This window comes from Hyaena hyaena, unplaced genomic scaffold, assembly GCF_003009895.1.
Source record: "Hyaena hyaena isolate Hyena2069 unplaced genomic scaffold, ASM300989v1 scaffold_112, whole genome shotgun sequence".
In the NCBI taxonomy this organism is placed as follows: domain Eukaryota; kingdom Metazoa; phylum Chordata; class Mammalia; order Carnivora; family Hyaenidae; genus Hyaena; species Hyaena hyaena.
In genome coordinates this window covers 1,802,423-1,820,823 of record NW_024080744.1, presented here as the reverse complement: position 1 = coordinate 1,820,823, position 18,401 = coordinate 1,802,423, and the positions used below count along the sequence as shown (strand labels likewise).

The 18,401-nt window shown below is 39.5% G+C and overlaps 1 protein-coding gene across 3 annotated transcripts in view; it reads left to right on the top strand.

Annotated features, from left to right (window-relative positions):
* The window catches only part of TNIK (TRAF2 and NCK interacting kinase), a 398,088-nt gene that overhangs the window by 342,509 nt on the left and 37,178 nt on the right, over positions 1-18,401 (top strand). For all 3 annotated transcript variants that reach the window (XM_039236518.1, XM_039236516.1, XM_039236515.1), the window contains 3 exons: positions 7,578-7,741; positions 9,784-9,881; positions 16,370-16,554. In XM_039236518.1, the coding sequence (XP_039092449.1) occupies positions 7,578-7,741; positions 9,784-9,881; positions 16,370-16,554 (447 nt within the window). The remainder of the gene's footprint in view (positions 1-7,577; positions 7,742-9,783; positions 9,882-16,369; positions 16,555-18,401) is intronic.

The following is an 18,401-nucleotide window of genomic DNA, read 5'->3' as shown; positions in this document are numbered from 1 at the left end:
GCAGCTCTTTGTTCCCTCTGAAGTGTTATTTTAATGACATTAGGGCCTAAGATAGTTGGCTGTTGATGGTTGGTAGCTTGTAAAACATGAGCTTTTCTTAAATATGTACTTTGTCTGAAGAATGCAAACTTTGTGAGACAGCTAACATTTTTCTGCTTACAGAGAAAGGAGGGAGGGAGTGAGCTAAGAGATAATAATTATTTACCTACAATGAAAATCAGAGGGATTGTGGGGGAGGGGCGGAGAATCCCTATCTCTGCCACGTGGAGTAATCCCTGCTTCTTGCTATCACCAAGTGACCAACACTTAAGATGTGAATCAGACCTTGCCACTCTAGATTGGATTGCATTTTTTAAAGCTTCAGGATTTGGTTTATTACTTTGGGATTTTTGGTTAATTGGTTTAGGTCACCTTTGCTTCATAATAAGACACCCTAAAAGTTAGTGCTCTGAAGTAGTAACAGTTTATTATTTCTTAGGACTCTGTGGGTTGGCTAATCAGTTTTTTGGCTGGTCTCACTTGGGCTTACTTCTGCAGCTGCGCTGAGCTGATGGGTCAGCTGTACCTTCATGTGGTCTTTCATCCTGGTCTTCTTTACCGTTTGGTGATCTCAGGACAGCCTCCCGAGCTCCAGTGCAGGAGCATTTTTCAAGCCTTTGCTTGCATCATCTTTGCTGATGTCCCATTTGCAGCCACAAGTCACATGGGCGAGCCCTGAGTCAGTGCGGTAAAGAAAATACACCAGTACACAGACAATGGGAGGTGTGATTGGCTGGGATGTTACTGTAAAGCAGACTCTCCTAGTTCATATTGGTCTTAATGAAGTTCTCATAGTTCTTTTCATACCACTCGTCAGGCACCTGGCCATCCATGAAGCCATAACAAAGGGTTGCTTTTAAATAATCCACCCTTTACCATGTTTACAAGCTGTATTTCTTGCATTGGTCAGTATTCCTTTTTATCCTTCTGGCCCTTTTCCTTAAAATGATCCTCAAGGGAGAGTAGAAAATTGGCAGAGTAAGAATGCATCCTAAGAAAAACCGCACGTCTAATAAAGGACAAATTCAGGATGTTTTGGTATTATTATTTTTCGTTTACTAAATTCAGCAAATGTAACTGCAGACCTGCTGTGTCCAGGGCTGCATGGGACCTTGGGAGACAGTGACTCAACCAAGACCATCTGAGTCTAGGGCCCGTGGTCAGAGGATGTACCATACCTGCTGCTCTTTGGAGCTACAGGCATTATTAGGGGCAAATTTCGATTTTTTTGCCTTGCTTTCTTCTTTTGCTTTGAGTGAAATATGTGAATGAACTTATCTAAAGTAGGCAGAGGCTCTCTTTTGTAGCAAACGTAGGGGCCACAAATTTAAGGCAACAATGTCTGAACATGGAAGGAACGTGGGTCCCCGAATCTCCACCTGGGGAAGAACCACCAAGGAGACCAGTTTGATCTGTGTATATTGTGATATGAGTGAGAAATAAACCCTTTTGTGCTAAGCCAGTAGGAAAAAGGAAGAATAGAAAGCAGAGCCTAATGGTTAAAAAGCTCAGTTTTTGCTTCCTGAATTCAAGTACTAATGAACTCCAGGTACTAGGTGTAAGATAACTGTATATTCTATAGTAACTGCACTGCAGAATGTGTGCTAACTTCTGAGAATGTAGGAAATGGTATATTTAAGCCAATAAACCACTTGGTACCCTGAATGGAAGATCCTGGAGATGAGTTAAAATGGGAGTATGCAAGTATGCCTCTAACTTGGGGGAAAAAGCAGAGCTTTACTATTTTCAAAAGCCTTCCTTCTCCCAGAAAACAACTTCCTGTTCTGTCACTTCTCCGGTCTACACTTACTACACCAAATCAAGAAGAGCCCTGTAAAGAACACATTTTCAAATCGGTATGTGTCAAGCAATACAGCTGTGCTGGCATTAGCTGGTCAAGAAAGTGTTACTGGGCAGCTCCCTTGTATCCCTGGCTTCTGCTTGGTTTGTGGTGATTTATTTATTTATTTATTTATTTAATAAACACATCTGGAACATCTTTATTTGTGATGCACCATTTGATGTGCATCTCAAAGGGCAACTAGTTTAAACCATTTAATAGGTGCCTGAGTGGCTCAGTGGTTAAATGTCTGACTCTTGATTTCAGCTCAGGTCATGATCTTGCCCTCCCTGAGATCGAGCTCTGTGTCTCACTTTGCATTGACAGCACGGAGCCAGCTGGGGATTCTCTCTCCCATTCTCTCTCTCTGCCCCTCTCCTGCTCAGGAGTGTGCATGCTCTCACTCTCAAAATAAATAAACTTTAAATCATATAACAATTCTCTTGTTATAGTCACCTCCAACACAAGTTAACTAAATTGTTTGAGGTGACAAGATTATTAAGTGATAGAGCCACCATTTGAACCATTGTCCACAACCATTCTGTGGCACCGAAGTCCATACCCTTAAGTACCATGCCATGCTTACCTGTTTTGCAGTGAACGCAGCTGCTGTTGCTGCTTCATGTTCCCAAAGGGAAGAGGATTTTTGATTTGTTGACTGACACAGCACCATTTGCCTCCATTTTTCCCACCATGTAATTTAGTGAGAATGTTAATAGCTCCTCTTAGTCCTATGGTTATTGATTCTCATCTTATGATACTGACTATGGGTTGTTGTCCCATGGAACCTATTTATAGCTGCAAAACTTTCCTACTCAAGCTGGTACTAATGTCATTAGGTGCTTTTGACAGTTTCCATCCCATCACCATAACCCCACACACCTGTTCCTGCCCTTCTTTCTCATGCATATGCAGATCAGTGTGTAGCTCTTACCTGCTGTTTGGGCTCCCAGATGCCTTATGCTGTCAAAGTGATTAGTTGAGTTTAAATCAAGATTTGATTTGTTCATTTTTTAAAATATTGTTTTAAAAAACTCCAGGTACTTTAATATTTAACTTTGATTCATGTGTTCTTTTAAAGCAAATTAAAACTTTATCAAACAAGTACATTCAGAATATGAAAAGATTTAAAGTAAGCCAGAAACACCCAGTCAAAACCCAATGACTAAATCCTTAATTTAAAAAAATAATTCTCTGCGCCATCCCAAACCTATCTCCCTATGGCTCATTTGTTCTCATTGGCTATGTCATCAAGGAACAAAGTAAAGTGGATTTTGGCAGTCAGCCAGTTAATTACAGACTTTCAAGTAAATGAAATAGTTTCCACCTTTTCACTTTACTGTGTGTTTTACAGCCAAGCAGTGTTGTCCGTGGGATGGCGAATGTGTGAAAGCTGAAAGTTAGCATTTGAGGAAATGTATATGAATGTTTTCAAGTTCTTACATATTTGGATTGGAGTATTTTCTGTTAATCTGTGAACAAGAGAAATCTATTATTTCATAGAATTCTTCAGAAATTCCCTCTAAGAGCATTTATCTCAGACCTCTTGGCCCTAAGGCCAGACCAAATTACTACATAATAAGGAAAAGAAAAATATGAATGGCAAGGCATTTTATCAAAATACTTATGTTTTCTGGGGTGCATGGGTGGCTCACTCGGTTAAGCAGCCTAATCTTTTTTTTTAAATAGTTTACTGTCAAGTTGGTTCCCATAAAACACCCAGTGCTCATCCCCACAAGTGCCCTCCTCTATGCCCATCACGCCCCCATCAGCCCTCAGTTTGTTCTCGGCATTCAAGAGTCTCTCATGGTTTGCCTCCCTCCCTCTCCCCCACTATTTTTCCCCTTCTTCTCCCCCACGGTCCTCCATTAAGTTCCTCCTAATCCTCTTATACATGAAAACATATGGTATCCGTCCTCCTCTGCCTGACTTATTTCGCTCAGCATAACACCCTCAAGCTCCATCCATGTTGCTACACATGGCCAGATTAAGCAGCCTATTCTTGAATATCAGCTCAGGTCGTGATCTCACGGTTCGATAGTTTGAGCCCCGCATCAGGCTCTGTGCTCATAGTGCAGAGCCTGCTTGGCATTCTCTCTCCCTGCCCCTCCCTGCCCAAAATAAATTAAAATGTTTTTAATAAATGTTTTTAATAAAAATTTTAAAAATACTTATATGTCCAAAAAAATAATGTAGAAAAAGCATATAGAAACGATATACTTCAGTCTCTAGCAGCAAAAATAGCAACATATTAAGATCAGCACCCATGCTGGTTAGCTCCAATGAGAGGGACCTGTGCTAATGAGGCCCAGGTCATGGATTTAATACCCATGGGATCCAATTAACTTCATGCCAAAAGAGGTTCAGAGCCCCATCAGAGACACATGCACTTCCCAGCTGGTTCTAACAATGCCCATGCCCCTCTCTGAGAGCCCGGGCCCAGGCCTCATCATCAGTATGGCAGCAGCCTCCCACCTGGCCATCCAGATGCCTGGCTGGGAGATCTGTGTGCTCTGCTGGCCTTTACAGGCACTGCTGCATAAACATCCATTTCTTCTGATGGCCCATTCTTCCAGGGTATCCCAACACAGACTTCGTGCTCCATCAGGGTGGTGTCCTGTCTACACCAGCTAGCCCCAGAAAACCCGCAGCCCCCGCGTCTTTGCTCAGGTGCTCCCCCAGACTTCCTGCTTACTCCTCAAAGGCCTGATCAAGTCCTGTCTCCTTCGTGCCACCACCTCAGTCACTCTAAGCTGCATTCATCGTTCCCCAAACTCCAACAATACTTACAGCCTTTTTCACACATAGCATACAGCGATTTGCCTTCTTCACTGTTGCCTCCACTGCACGTTTCTCACGTCTAGAATTATGTTGCATCTTGCACCTGTGACCTGTGCTCTCCGCCGTTCCTCACACTGGTCCAATGAGTCTCAGAAAGTAGGTGCTTCACAGAAAGGTATTGGTTAAATTATCAAAGGAGTGCTGTGTTTGAGCAAATTAGCTGGATCCTGCCACCAGAGAAAAATATCTCAGAGCTCACAGCCACCCTTCTCACAATAGCTGTTTTTTTTTTTTAATACAAAGAAAACTACCATTCTACAAAACGAAAGTAACTACCAAGAAGCCTTAGTGTGTCCATCACCTTTAATCTGCAATAGAGCTGTCTACCAATGCAGTTTTTAGAAAAAAATATCTTCGGACTTTATTAATTATATATAAATAATTCCTGACCACCACTGCTTAATAAAATAAGACCATGGGAAATAATTTATTATTTGGGAATAAAAGGAGATAAGATTGTTTCTTTAAGGAAAATTCAAAATGTAGGATACTGCATAAGTATTATACATTTATCATTTTAGATATTCTCCAAATCAGAGCTATTTCCAGTATGGATCCAAGTCTGTTTCAACCAGTTAAGTGTTAGCAATTTTTACAAAATAATTACTATGCAAAGGAGTCCTATAAAAATATTGAGAATTTAAACATTTTCCTTAAGCTTGATAATCACTTCTGCTTCAGTCGATCATACTGTTGGGTTGACTTAGCAACTACTTTACCATAAAAGCTTAAGATAAATATTGTCATAAATTCTACATTTATATGATAAAAATTAAAAGTTATGAGGACATTTATTTTTACATATGTTTTCCAGGGCCACCAGCCATGTCTTCCAATAACCCAATATTTAAAAGTTTTTCTAACCTAATCAAATGTTTTTGGCAGATACATCACCAAAAAGCAAGATTCTTATTATGTTTTCAAAAAGAAATTATCTGGTCTAGTTGCTGCTATAATGATGCCATTCTGTGGCCAGGTTTTTGGTACACTAAAATGCAAGCATCTCAAGGGGAGAGACCGTATTATTTTCATTTTTATACATGTAATATGGGGTACCCAACACAGTTCAGCATGCACTTGATATTCTTGAAATGGGACGAGCAAAATGAAACTTAAAATTACATTTCAACATGACTTACTGCATTAACATCATAGTCTATGCTCACACTATAGTGACTCTGTTAGCAAAGGTGTGCGATCTGTTTGGGGAACTGAAGACACTGGAAACATGTAGGGGCCCTCAGCAGGTGGATGGCAGTAGCTTTGAGCTTCGAGTTGCAGGTTTCACTGAATTATCCATTTAGGCCCAGCATTATATAGATGAAAAGGCCTATAAGTTATAAATTAAAAAGGAAGAGCTTTGTGGAAACTTGGAGGATGCTGCTAAATTTTATAACAAAATCATAAATACCTCAGCCGCGGTTTCCCACCCCTCTCGTAGAACAGCTTCTGTGATCTCCAAAAGTGGCCTAGGTGGCTCTGTCCATGCTCCCATGCTGCCCCGTGCTCACTGAAGGCAAAACATGGAGGAAACTGGTTGCGTGCATCCAGCTAAGCTGGCAGATGACAAAATTGTGTCTTGTTCATTACCATATCTCAAATGCCTGACCCAGTACTTGGTATAGACCAACTGAGTGAGCAAATAAATACCACTATTTGGGGAGGGGGGGCAGTTAAGATATGAAGGCAAAGAATACAGTAAGATTTTATAACAAGTACTTATTCTTGAATTAGCGCCCCATAATAATTATTTTAAAACACACCTCCCTTTGGTAATAGCCCAAGTATATATAGACTTCCTGAAAGGAATTTAAAAATGCAAGCATACCTCTAACTATGTAAGTGGAGAACTTGATTAAGCAATTTGCAGAAGAATTACAAATGGCAAATTAATGTAAGAATTATTCTACCTCAATAGCAATGTTTTAAAACAGCATTAAAACAAGATAGTTTTTTTTTTTTTTTTTACAAAGTAGCAAACTGCTCATAATAAAGTGTGGTAGGAATTCAATAAGATGGACCATTTCATACACTTCAGCGAAAACTGGTAATATCATTACACACCCACATACAAAACCATATGCCACATACTCATCCCTGTTCATGTCCTTCCACCCAACAATCCCAGTTCCAGGTTCCAGGAAAGAGATGTGATTGGGTATGCGTGTGCCTGTAGATATTTATTTCAGTGTCCTGTGTCACAGCAATATATTGGAAGTACCTTAATATCCAGCAGAACAGTTAAACTAATTCATCCATATACTGGACTATTATGCAGCCATTATTATTTTTATAAGCATAAGAAGCTGTTCCCAATGCAGTGTTAAGGGTGGGCTGGGGGGAGGAGAAGCTGGCTGAAAAACTGAACATACAGCATGCTTCCATATATACAAAAGTCTAGAAGATGCTATACCAAATAGTAGAATATAGTTGGATGTCTCTTGCATCAGAGATTGCGTGTGTTGCTTCCTGTTTTTAAACTTTTAATATTTTTTCAAGTTTTTTTTTTGTTTTCTGTGGGGTTTTTTTGTTTGTTTTTTGTTTTTGTTTTTGTTTTTTACAACGAACACAGGAATAAGGGTTTCAAAGAAAGCCTACTTTGAAGAGCGCCGTTTCACAGCTAATACTTCAGTGCGGTGACCCGGGAGCTGGGTCAAGAGTTCATCTCATCCAGCAAATTCTGGCTGGGAGCTCCACAGAGGATGACATGACTGTCATTTCCATTGACCAATTCCGTGCACTGTAACACAAGTGCTCTCTTTGCTTCTTTGCACTTGGGGGTGGGACTGGACTGGGCTTGTGTCTGTGGATGGCAAGTTCTCGAGGGTATAGTCACCGTGCTCTGCGTTCCGCACAGCAACCCTGACCTCCGGAGAACGGAGCCCGTCTTGGAGAGCCCCTTGCAGAGGACCAGCAGCGGCAGTTCCTCCAGCTCCAGCACCCCCAGCTCCCAGCCCAGCTCCCAAGGAGGCTCTCAGCCTGGATCACAAGCGGGGTCCAGCGAGAGGACCAGAGTTCGAGGTAAGCCTTGCCCTACCTTTCCCTGACAACGTTGCCTGGAGGAGAGAGCCGTGGGCATGGGATCCTTTTACTTCCTGACTTCTGTGATTCCTGCTCCTGGCATGGCCACCACTGTGTGATGCCACAGAGTCCTGTCACTGCCCGGAGCCTCAGTCTCCTTCAGTGAGTGAGCCACCATCCCCAGCTATACATAAGTGTGACATCGCAGTGTGGACTAAATCTTTTCTAATTGCACATCACCTTGTTTGCCAGGAAGATCGTGGACTATTGGTCTTATTTGAAAATATAATTACTTTGAAGTCACTGAATTCCCATTTCCATTTGTTGCCTGTTTAGAGTTTCATGTACCCCCAAGTATCCTCTTCCCATTATGCCAGTCTTCCTTTTGTGTGTGAATATAGTTCATAATACTAGGGATCTCTCAAAGTGGAATTCAGTAAAGACTAATGTAGAATACATATACCTTTTAAAGAAAAACTAAACTCTTTGACTTAGAAAGTGCATTTCACTCTTCTACTTATTCCTACCAAAGAGGGATAAAAAATGAGCCTCTCTGACCATTTATTCAAGTCATTTATCACTGTTTAGTTTTCATTAATGAGGAAGCTTGTGAAAAACATTAGCATGTCCAGCTAATTACACATGACAACACACTGCTTCTAGCTAATCAAAGTTTACTCTTTCTGAATAACCTTCAGAAGATAATTTTGCTTTCAAGTAATAAACACCAGAACTTTTTTTAAGTACAATTTGACAAATAGTAACAAATTACTGCCCTCTGAGAAAAACCACCAGCACTTTTTCTTAGCCTCTTCATTAGCCACAATCATAGTTTGCCGCATATTAGCTTTTTAAGGTTTTAAATAAGTAAAATCACTGTATGTCCATTTTGGAAAGGTTGAAATCTGGCATGATGCTCATGTCTCAGGACTGGGGTATGGCTGCCCTCGTATGCATCCTTCAGACCTCAGTGGTGCCACCCATAGCTATGTGTACTTCTGTTGCTTCACTCCAAATAGAAATTTAATTAACTGAGAAAACTGCCATCCATTTATCTTTTTTCTATTCATAAGCATCTTAATATCCTTAAAGCAAATGAAAGGAAACTAAAGTTATACATAGCATTGTAAGTCCCTGAGCTGGTTTAGGTTTAATTCTTATCTTCTTTCCTTTGGCCCATAGTTCCTCTGGGTTAACACTGTTGTATCCCTGATGTGTTTCTGCCCAGGAAGGACCACTTTAAAGCGAAAGAATCTCTCCGATGCCAGACTGTTTTTTCTGTACCTATAAAAAAAAAACAAAACTGAGAGATACTCTTCACTCTGTAGCTGTTGAGGGACCCTCCCCCATCCTCTATTCTGAGGCAATTCCCCTTTTTCAATACTCTCCTTCCTGTCCCCACCTCATTCTTTCTTCCTTAAAGGACCCAGACACCCCCCACCCCACACTTAAAAACCATTCCATCACATAAAATAGGCTTCTATTTTTTTTCCCACAACACTCCCTCAAAATAACCTACACTGTTTGATAAGTGGTAAAAGAAGAAACCAACCATAGAATGTTAACACAGAAGCTGGTTTAGTGTACTACCAAGAATAGGACTTGAATAAGCCAGACAGAATACCAGCTCTGCCCATAATTTCAGCATGACCTTGGGCTAGTATGCCATCTCTCTAAGTCTATATTGAACTGTGAAGTGGGAAAAGAGTGCCATATATTGGGTTGGAGCAAGAATACGATGAGACAGTTGACATAGACTATAGGCATTTAGCATTAAGCCTGACACACATTTAGCACTCAGTAAATTGTGGTGGTGGTGGTGCTTGCTAGTTTTTCTTATTATTAATAGTGACTTCCAGGTTACAAGCCTAAGTGCATTTGCCTGAACATTAACAATTTTTTTCATGGATGTGTTTGAGAATTTGCCTGTGAATGATGTGTTCCCTGAGTAATCCCAAAGGATGACTCACCACAGAACCCTAGAACTTGAGTCAACACTTTTGATGGTCATTATTTTTCTCGCTCCCTATCTTTCTACCTAGCCAACAGTAAGTCGGAAGGGTCACCTGTGCTCCCCCACGAGCCTTCCAAGGTGAAGCCAGAAGAATCCAGGGACATTACTCGACCTAGTCGACCAGCTGTGAGTGCTTTTGAACTCTTTTTAATTACCAGAGAAGCCACAGGATAAAGTAGTTGGGGATACACCCATGACTATGAAACAAAACTTATTGAGATTAAGAAGAAGAATGGATGCTAGAAGTATTCAGAAGCAAGTCATACCTGATTAGGAAAGAACTGGACAGATCTCAGATTGCCTATCTGCCAATAGGCATTCTGCTGATCATTAGCACTACTTTAGAGAATAATCATTACATAATTTCCACTCAGCAACTTTGGCAAAAAGATATTCAAGCCAGCAGTTGAAAGGATGTGGGCACTTTCTTTGGGTTTCTGTTGTCTACGCTGCCCTCTCCCCATATTATTTTCCATATGAATTAATGTAATTTTTGCTGTTTCTCATGCCTTTAGGACTATATTTTTTCTGGACCAAAACATGATAAGCATGGTTTGACCGCAGGCCTGCTTCATTGCTGAGACATGACAGACCCCAGATAGCTTTAGTGAAAGAAATAAGCACATGGAGGCTGACATTTGAAAGTTGGAAATTAACTTGGGATGAGTTATTATCTATCTACTTATTTTACTTAAAATTTCTGAGAACTTTTTCTATGAAATGAATACAAAGACTTTTTGGTTTATTCTGGTTTTTACGTATTAAAGTAAGGAAGCATAGTGAGAGTAATAATGAAGGGAATTTGACCCTCGGGGTTGATGCGCTCTCTGCAATTTTGAATTTATCAGTTGTGTACTAACAATTCCCATTTTGTGTCTAACCTGCTCTCTTTCTTCTGGCTTTTCCCCCTCCTGTGGATTCTTCTGGATTGGGTTCCTCCTTTCTCAGAGCTATAAGAAAGCTATAGATGAGGTTAGTATTACCTTTTCTTGGTCATGCTGTCACAAGATATAAATATACAGGTGATTTCCTGAAGTTGACATTCAGAAAAGTGGCCTGTTGGATCAGATTTAAAGTTCACTCATCCAGAGTGGTCTTTCCGAAGGCAAGCCCCTTCAATGGCAGCCAGCCTGAGGCACTTAGACACTCTTATAAAGCTCCAGAGACCTTTCTTCGAGGCCAAAATGTCACTTTTCCAATGTTCCAATCTGGCTAAAGATAAGCATTAGTGCTTTGTTATTGGCAGTTTTTCATTACAGCATCTTCCAATAGCAAAGCCCCAGCTCTTAACCTTTGCTCATCAGCCTCGCGAGGGGATGGCAGTTTTACTAACAGAGAAAGAGACATCATTCTAAAGCACTCCAAATTTATAGTGTGTGATTTGTGAATAAGGAGTTACTGGGTATTGTTAGATTAATTTTGTGGGACATTAACTACAGCATAAGCAGCAACATCAACTTTAGTTAATGAATCCTGGCGAGTTAAGTGATTTTATTTCCTTATCTGCAGAGACATTTTTCCATTAGAAAAATATATGGCTTTGTCAATCTTAGGTAGCTTGCTAAGAAGGATGACCGCCTTACTGCTGTTTGTCAGACCTGCATGAATACAGCATAGTGGAATTGTGCTGTTGTTTCTTTTTGTTTTTCAAGAGACAGGCCTTGCAAAGAGCCCTAAGTGCATGGAATCTGAAGACTACTATTATGGCTTTAAGGCTGTAGCTCTGCTGAGCACTTTTCGTGAAACGATATGGAAAAAGCACTGGCTTTGGAAACAACAAGCTGCATTCAAATTCTAGCCTCCCCCCCCCCCCCCCCACTAAATAACTGGCCAGGACCAGTCTCATTACCTCTTAGTGCACAGTTTCTTCATGTGTAAAATGGGGATGAAAGCACCTGCTCCGACTCGATCATACGATTGATTAGGATCACTCAAGATCATGTGTGCAAGAACATTTTGAGAAAGCCAAGAGGCTGTCCACATGCTAGTTTGGGCCTGTGGCACGGCGCTATTTTGGCAGGTGGGAGAAGCAGGATTCTATGCTTCTGATCTTTACCAAAGAGCCTCTCTCTTTCAGAATTAGGACTGCCTTACCATTCAGAGTGATTTAGAATGTTATTTCTTAGGTAAAAGATTACTGCTTATAAAAATCAACTCTACGTATCTACACTGTGTGGATGGCATTTAGAGGAGAGGAAAATGAGAAATATTTTACATTTCTTTGTACCACAACCCTGCCCTTCCCCTCATCATAGTCAGAAGGACAGCAATTATCACAACTTCTACCAATTTTCTCCCAAATAGTTGAAGACAGAGAACGATATTCTGGTGCTATGGCTCCCGGAGAAAGGGTTGTGTGTGTGCACAACTCAAAGGAAATCTCACGGGTGCAGAAATCAGCTTAAAGGTGGCTGTCATGAGGAAAATGGATTTCATCTGGTTAACTTAGGATATTTTAGGCTTTTAAAAATTGCTTTATTTATTTTGCTTCACACTCATACCCTGGATAGAGATGAGGGACAGCAACAGAAGTATAAGTAATGGAGGTGATGTAAGCTGCACACCAAAATCTCTGGGGCCATGTGTGGTTGGAAAATGCCCTCCAGGTGATTCTGTTTACCCTACCCCTTGGATATCACTGATCTAAGCCACTAAAAATACAGGATTACTTGGTTCTACTAACTCAGTAGTTCTCCCCCAAGGATTATTCCTACTTTCCTTATCCCTTCATCCCCCTCCCTCCCCTTAGAAGACATTTGGCAAGGTCTGGGGGTGGTTTTGGTTATCACAAGTTGGAAGAGGGGGGCAGTGCTACTGGTGTCTTATGGGTAGAGCAAAGAGATGCTGTTATACATCCTGCCATGCCCAGGAAGGGCACTCATAGTAGAGAATGATCTAGCCCCAAACATCAGTAGTTGAGAAACCTTGAATTAGACCTTTCTCCCATCTTCAGTCATAGGGTTTAATATGGCTTCCTTCCATAGTGACTGATTTCCCATTTAGATAACTCAGGATTGAAATGAAAAATCGTAAAGCTCTTAGAAAACATGTTGCTTATTTTGTTAATTTAACGGTTTGATTTTTCGTGAAAATCAGTCTGAAGGGAGTGTCCATTAATTTAGCAGTCCTTTCTAATAGAATATAAGATTGTGCAGTGTAGTCTGCGATTATTTAATACAATCACTGAGAATATTCTTTTCCCTCTAGCAGTTAAATATATAATATGAAGATTAGATGCATAAGCAAATACTGGCTTTAGCACTTTATTTTTGTTATTGTGTAAGACTGAAAACTTCCAGCACACACCCATAGATGGGACAGACCTTGAACAATAGCTAGTGGTCTAAAAGCTTTTTTTCTCAGATGAGGATGCTGGAGTTAAGTAACTTCCCCAATGCCACTTCTTAAGATTTCCTAAAAAGGAGATAAATTATTTTCATATGTAAAGAAAAGGCTGGCTTAAAAACTTTTGACCTTTATCTTAATAATTCAAAAAATTGAACTAAAATCTAAATAAACTACATTGTTTCTAAAAAGAGACCTAAAAGAGTGCCTTTTGAGGTAAAGTCTGCATAATTGTCATATTATAAGAGCTTTATAAAAATAAGAGCTTTTTTAATGAAAAAAAAATAACAAGTTAATTCTAAAAAGTGTTACATCAAACAAGCCTTTGGGTAAGAGCCTCCTATCTTCACATTTATTCTGTAGTCAAAAAATCGTACCATTTGCAGTATTTCTTTTCTAGTTCTCTATTTCTCAAATATTTTTATGCTAAATAGAACGTTTTTCCTTTTTTAATTTTTTTTTTTTTAGCTCCAGGCTTGAGACAGCCAAGCAATAAATTACCACAAAAACTCATTATATGGAGAAAATTGGTATTGTCAGAAAATAAAATGTATGAAAATGGATCTGAACTCAATGGTGTCAATTTTAGATTGTGTCTATTTTCTATAACTTTGCTATTGTAAATTTTTTCAGAGTGGATGGATAAGGAACAAAACTGCAGCTAAGCATGTAGACTATTGGCAATGGAAGATTAATATTCTTTGGGGTATTACCTTCGAGTTACTCATTATTGTTACCTTGGGAGTCTCATATACGTCTCACCGTCTGAGCTGTTACCAAGTAAACTTAAAAGGAATTTGCAATTACTTCCAGTGTTTCAAGAAAGATAACTTTTTATAATGAAGAAACAAACAAAACAAATCATAATTAAAAGTGAAGTTATAAAGCAGGTCAGAATGTTAAACTTTTCCTAGATACAGTGTTAAGAAAAATTTAGGTCATTTTTACAAATGAGAGTTTCTTTAATTCAATGGGCTTTGAATAAGCTAAATATTTCTAAATAGTTTTGACTTTTAAAAAATCTTTTATCTTGTGAAATGTCAAAGAAAATGAATCCAGGGGGAAAACGTATTATAAATTTAAATAAGTCATAGCTAATATCATTATATTTTACTCAGAATTATTGACATTAGAAATAAATTATTTTAAACCATATTCTCTCTTTAAATTATAATAAAATGCATTTTTAATGATAAGTAACACTTTAAATGCTTTATATTCTTTGGTGAGACCTCACATGCTCCTAAAATATAGAGGACAAAATAGAAAATAAATTTATGTTATTATTTTACTAGTTTGGATGATTATAATACCCTTTTCTGTTCATAGCTTTAACAAATATCTAAACTGTATTTCCCACTGTGCTCTAGTATTGCATACCCTTCACTTTCTTCTCAATTTGATAAAGATAAACATTGGCAATGTCAAGAGGAAATAAGGAATATAAGCTGAAATTTGAATATGGGCCTTTTCTATTTTGGCCCATTGCCAAAGAAACAAGAAGTAGATTTGTATAAAATTCTGTCCCATGTGGCAGTTTTCTTCTTTAATGGTGTACATTACATTTAAACACCTTTGAGTCTTTTTAAAACAATTCTGTTTTCATTTTCACAGGTGGGGTAAATATATCCACTGAGATTGAGGCCATGCGTGTGTGCATGTGTGTAAAAAGACCAGCAAGCATGTTTGGGTGGAAAATGCACAATTTGAATTTTCAGAAACTACCCTTTTCCAAGTTCTTCAATTTAAGTGACTTCAGAACAAATTTAAAAGTTGTGCTTTCCTTTGATTTTATTCTGAAATGAGAAATAAATGACCCCTTCACTTAACACCTTAACCTTCCTAAATTTCTACACCAAATGAAACACCTGAAACATTCCTCTCCTACTCTTAACCAACATACTAATGCCTAATATACAGATGACAGTAAAGAAACATGATGATCCATTATCTCCTCAAAATAAAATTATATTTATTATTTATACACATTTATCACAGTTTTCCTTCTAACCAATTAGGACAGATCATCAGATATCATTTAGATCACCTACATTGCTCTAATCTTACATCAGGTGAATTGGACAAATACATTTCTGAATTGAAATAAAGAGAGAATATGGCCATAAGAAAACTACGGGATTTAGTATCTTTCAATGAGTTTCTTTCTCCCTAATCCCCTGTCTCTCACTGAATGCTCTGATTCCCACATGGGTCACTAATATAGGGAGAAATGGTAAGACTGATGTCAAATTGCTTTTTCCTCATTTGCATGCTACGTGCCATGGGCAGTCTAACCCATGCAAATTAGAGCGGCCATGCTTTTGCAGAACTGCTTCCCTCGCATTGCTCTGAAAGCATGTGAAATAAAAGGTAGTCAAAGACTCCGCACACTGCCTGCAATGTGCCTGGTGATTAAATACCACATCATCACATCCATAAGGCTAAAGATTGCACCATACTCATGGAAAACTGAAAAATGATCTCTTCCCTTTTGGTGTTTGCACATGCACTTTGGTATTCTTCATGAGGGTTTCTGCCAGGTGACTGTAATTTTAAATAAAAGAAAATTAAACACCTATCATCCTGGAAGAGAATTACTTTTTTTTCCTTTCTCTTTTTTCTTTTCTATTTTTTTGTTGTTGTTCCTCTTGATTAATTCAGCTCCGTGGCTATAAATTTCAGTGGCACTAGGCTTTCGGGTGGGCCATTATTTGATGCGGTGCCTCTGCGCTCCAGGGAATGATGACACACCAAATGAGTCATTGTAGTAGCTGGAACCTTGGGAATTGCTCTGTTCTGTGACTGATGCTAGATTTCTGGTACAGTAGCAATCAAAGAGGGGAGAGGCCATGACTGTGGCTTGGGCAGGAGACCCAAAATACTGGGGAACAATTGTTAATCCCCTGTGTTTTCCCATGAACTCTGAGGGTGACCAACTTCACCTTCCCAAAATAAAATGAGAACCCAATGTTTGTATATATGTGTACACACAGAACGCACACACACATATATACACGCGTATATTCAGAACTGAGCCGTCTCAGTCTAGCAATTGGTTTTGAGCAAAGTCTAAATTTATTTCATCTTTCTTTTCTAGTTTCTCTGTGCTACAAACATCGTTTTCTGAGTTCCATGCAGCAACTATGTTTGTAACCGTTCTATATAGAGCTTTCTTTTCTTGTTGCTTAAGCTGGAGCACTGACTTGCTGAGAGATGTGACTTTGGTGTACCTACAGTTCCCACATGCTGAACAAACATTTCTTTTGTAGGATCTGACGGCATTAGCCAAAGAATTAAGAGAACTCCGGATTGAAGAAACAAACCGCCCACTGAAGAAGGTGACTGATTACTCCTCCTCTAGTGAGGAGTCGGAAAGTAGTGATGAAGAAGAAGAAGATGGAGAGAGCGAGGCCCATGATGGAACAGTGGCTGTCAGTGACATACCCAGACTGATGTAAGAGGGCTGCTTTTCCAATGGCCGGGGAGGGCTAGGTCCCCAAAATGAAAGGACAAGAAATAAGAATTAAATACAGGATCAGTTATGGGTCTCTGGCAGGATCAACTGACTTTTAGGATTGGAGTTTTTATTAGAGCATAGTTCTAAAAGTACCTCTCTCCACAGACATGGTCACTTAGAATAATACATAGATTATTGTATTGTACCTGCACAATACAATGTGTTTATGTAGGTATTCTCATTGGACTGACTCTCCTTTTGGTGACACTTTCTTGGTTCTTTTCATCTCCAGGGAAAATGATCAGGACAACCAGGCTGTTGGTGCTTGCCTGTCCCCCTTAGAACTGAAAGAGTCGAGGGGCGCCTGGGTGGCTCAGTCAGTTAAGTGGCCAACTTCAGCTCAGGTCATGATCTTGTGGTTTGCAAGTTCAAGCCTCGCGTCGGGCTCTGGGCTGACAGCTCAGAGCCTGGAGCTTGCTTCTAATTCTGTGTCTCCCTCTATCTCTGTCCTTCCTCTGCTCATGCTCTGTTTCTTTCTTTCTCTCAAAAGTAAACTTTAAAAATTACAAAAAATAAAAAGAATGGTAAGAATGGAACTATGGGCAATGACATTTAGGAGTTAAAATTTAGCAGCGCGAGACGTGTGCTCCATCATCGCCATCACGTCTACGCGGGGAGGAATGAGGAACACAAATGCATGTGGCAGTGTGGGTTAGCATCCCAGCGAAAGAATCAGGGGTCACATACTCCTTGCAGAGAACCTTCTGAGTATCTGACTTAAATACATCCCTGTTGTAATTTTCTTCTTCCCTGCCTCTCTCATGTGATCCTTTTCTTTGTGGCTTGTGACTTTGCCACATACATCTGTCTATTTCTTCGCAGTCTTCTTTTGGCTATTTATACCTGTATGTATGTCTACCTATTTCTCCCTTATTATTTGTTGCCTTTATATCTTTTCTTTTCTTTGGTTAAGTGAGGGAAAGGCTCACTTTTCTTTTTCTCATTGGACAGGGTCTTATGAGAGAATTTCTCTTGCCCTGTTGCTTCTCCAATTTAAACAAACAGATTCATACAGTCACACTCGCATACATTTCTTGCTTTTTCCTCCAAATAAACACAAGGTGCTGTCGCTCTGATTTGATATAAATCTAACGGAGTGGGACACTGATGATTCCAGCTTCACTCTTCATTCACCTCTATTTCATTAGTGCACCTGCTAGTATTGGTCATCACACCACACTCGTTCCCCATAGATAAGATGCCATTTCGGGCTACAGGTTACTGTCCTGTCCAGCAGAGACTGGAGGCACAGGGCTGGCCAGTCTGTAGGGAATGTCATCCAATGATTAACAGTCATTATATACAAGCAATTCTGAGAGGCAAATCCAATTATCACAGCTGAAAATTTATACTTGTTGTGTTACTGTTGATTACACGGTTATTGACAACCAGAAATATGCTAAAATATGACATTTGCAACAAATTGCATTAAATTGCTTTTTTAACAGCAAATAAAATTGTTCTAGAGGCGAAATCACTATTCTAAAACATTTTTGCAAAATATGCTGGTCCTTTCAGTTTTTTTCTTGAATCAGCATTGGTGAATTCTTCTAACAGATGTTTTGAATTCCCTTTAAACACTGAGCATACAACAGCCAGGATGAGGGTGGATTGTGCATTTAAAATATTGATAAAATTTCCACTCTGTGTTGCATGCCATACTGAGGGCTTTGAGACATTCAGCAAGTACATGTGCAAATTTTGCCTTCTTAAAGTTTGTATTCTGGTTGGAGAGAAACAAAATTATATGTGGAAACTACAGACTAATACAAACATTTGGAAGA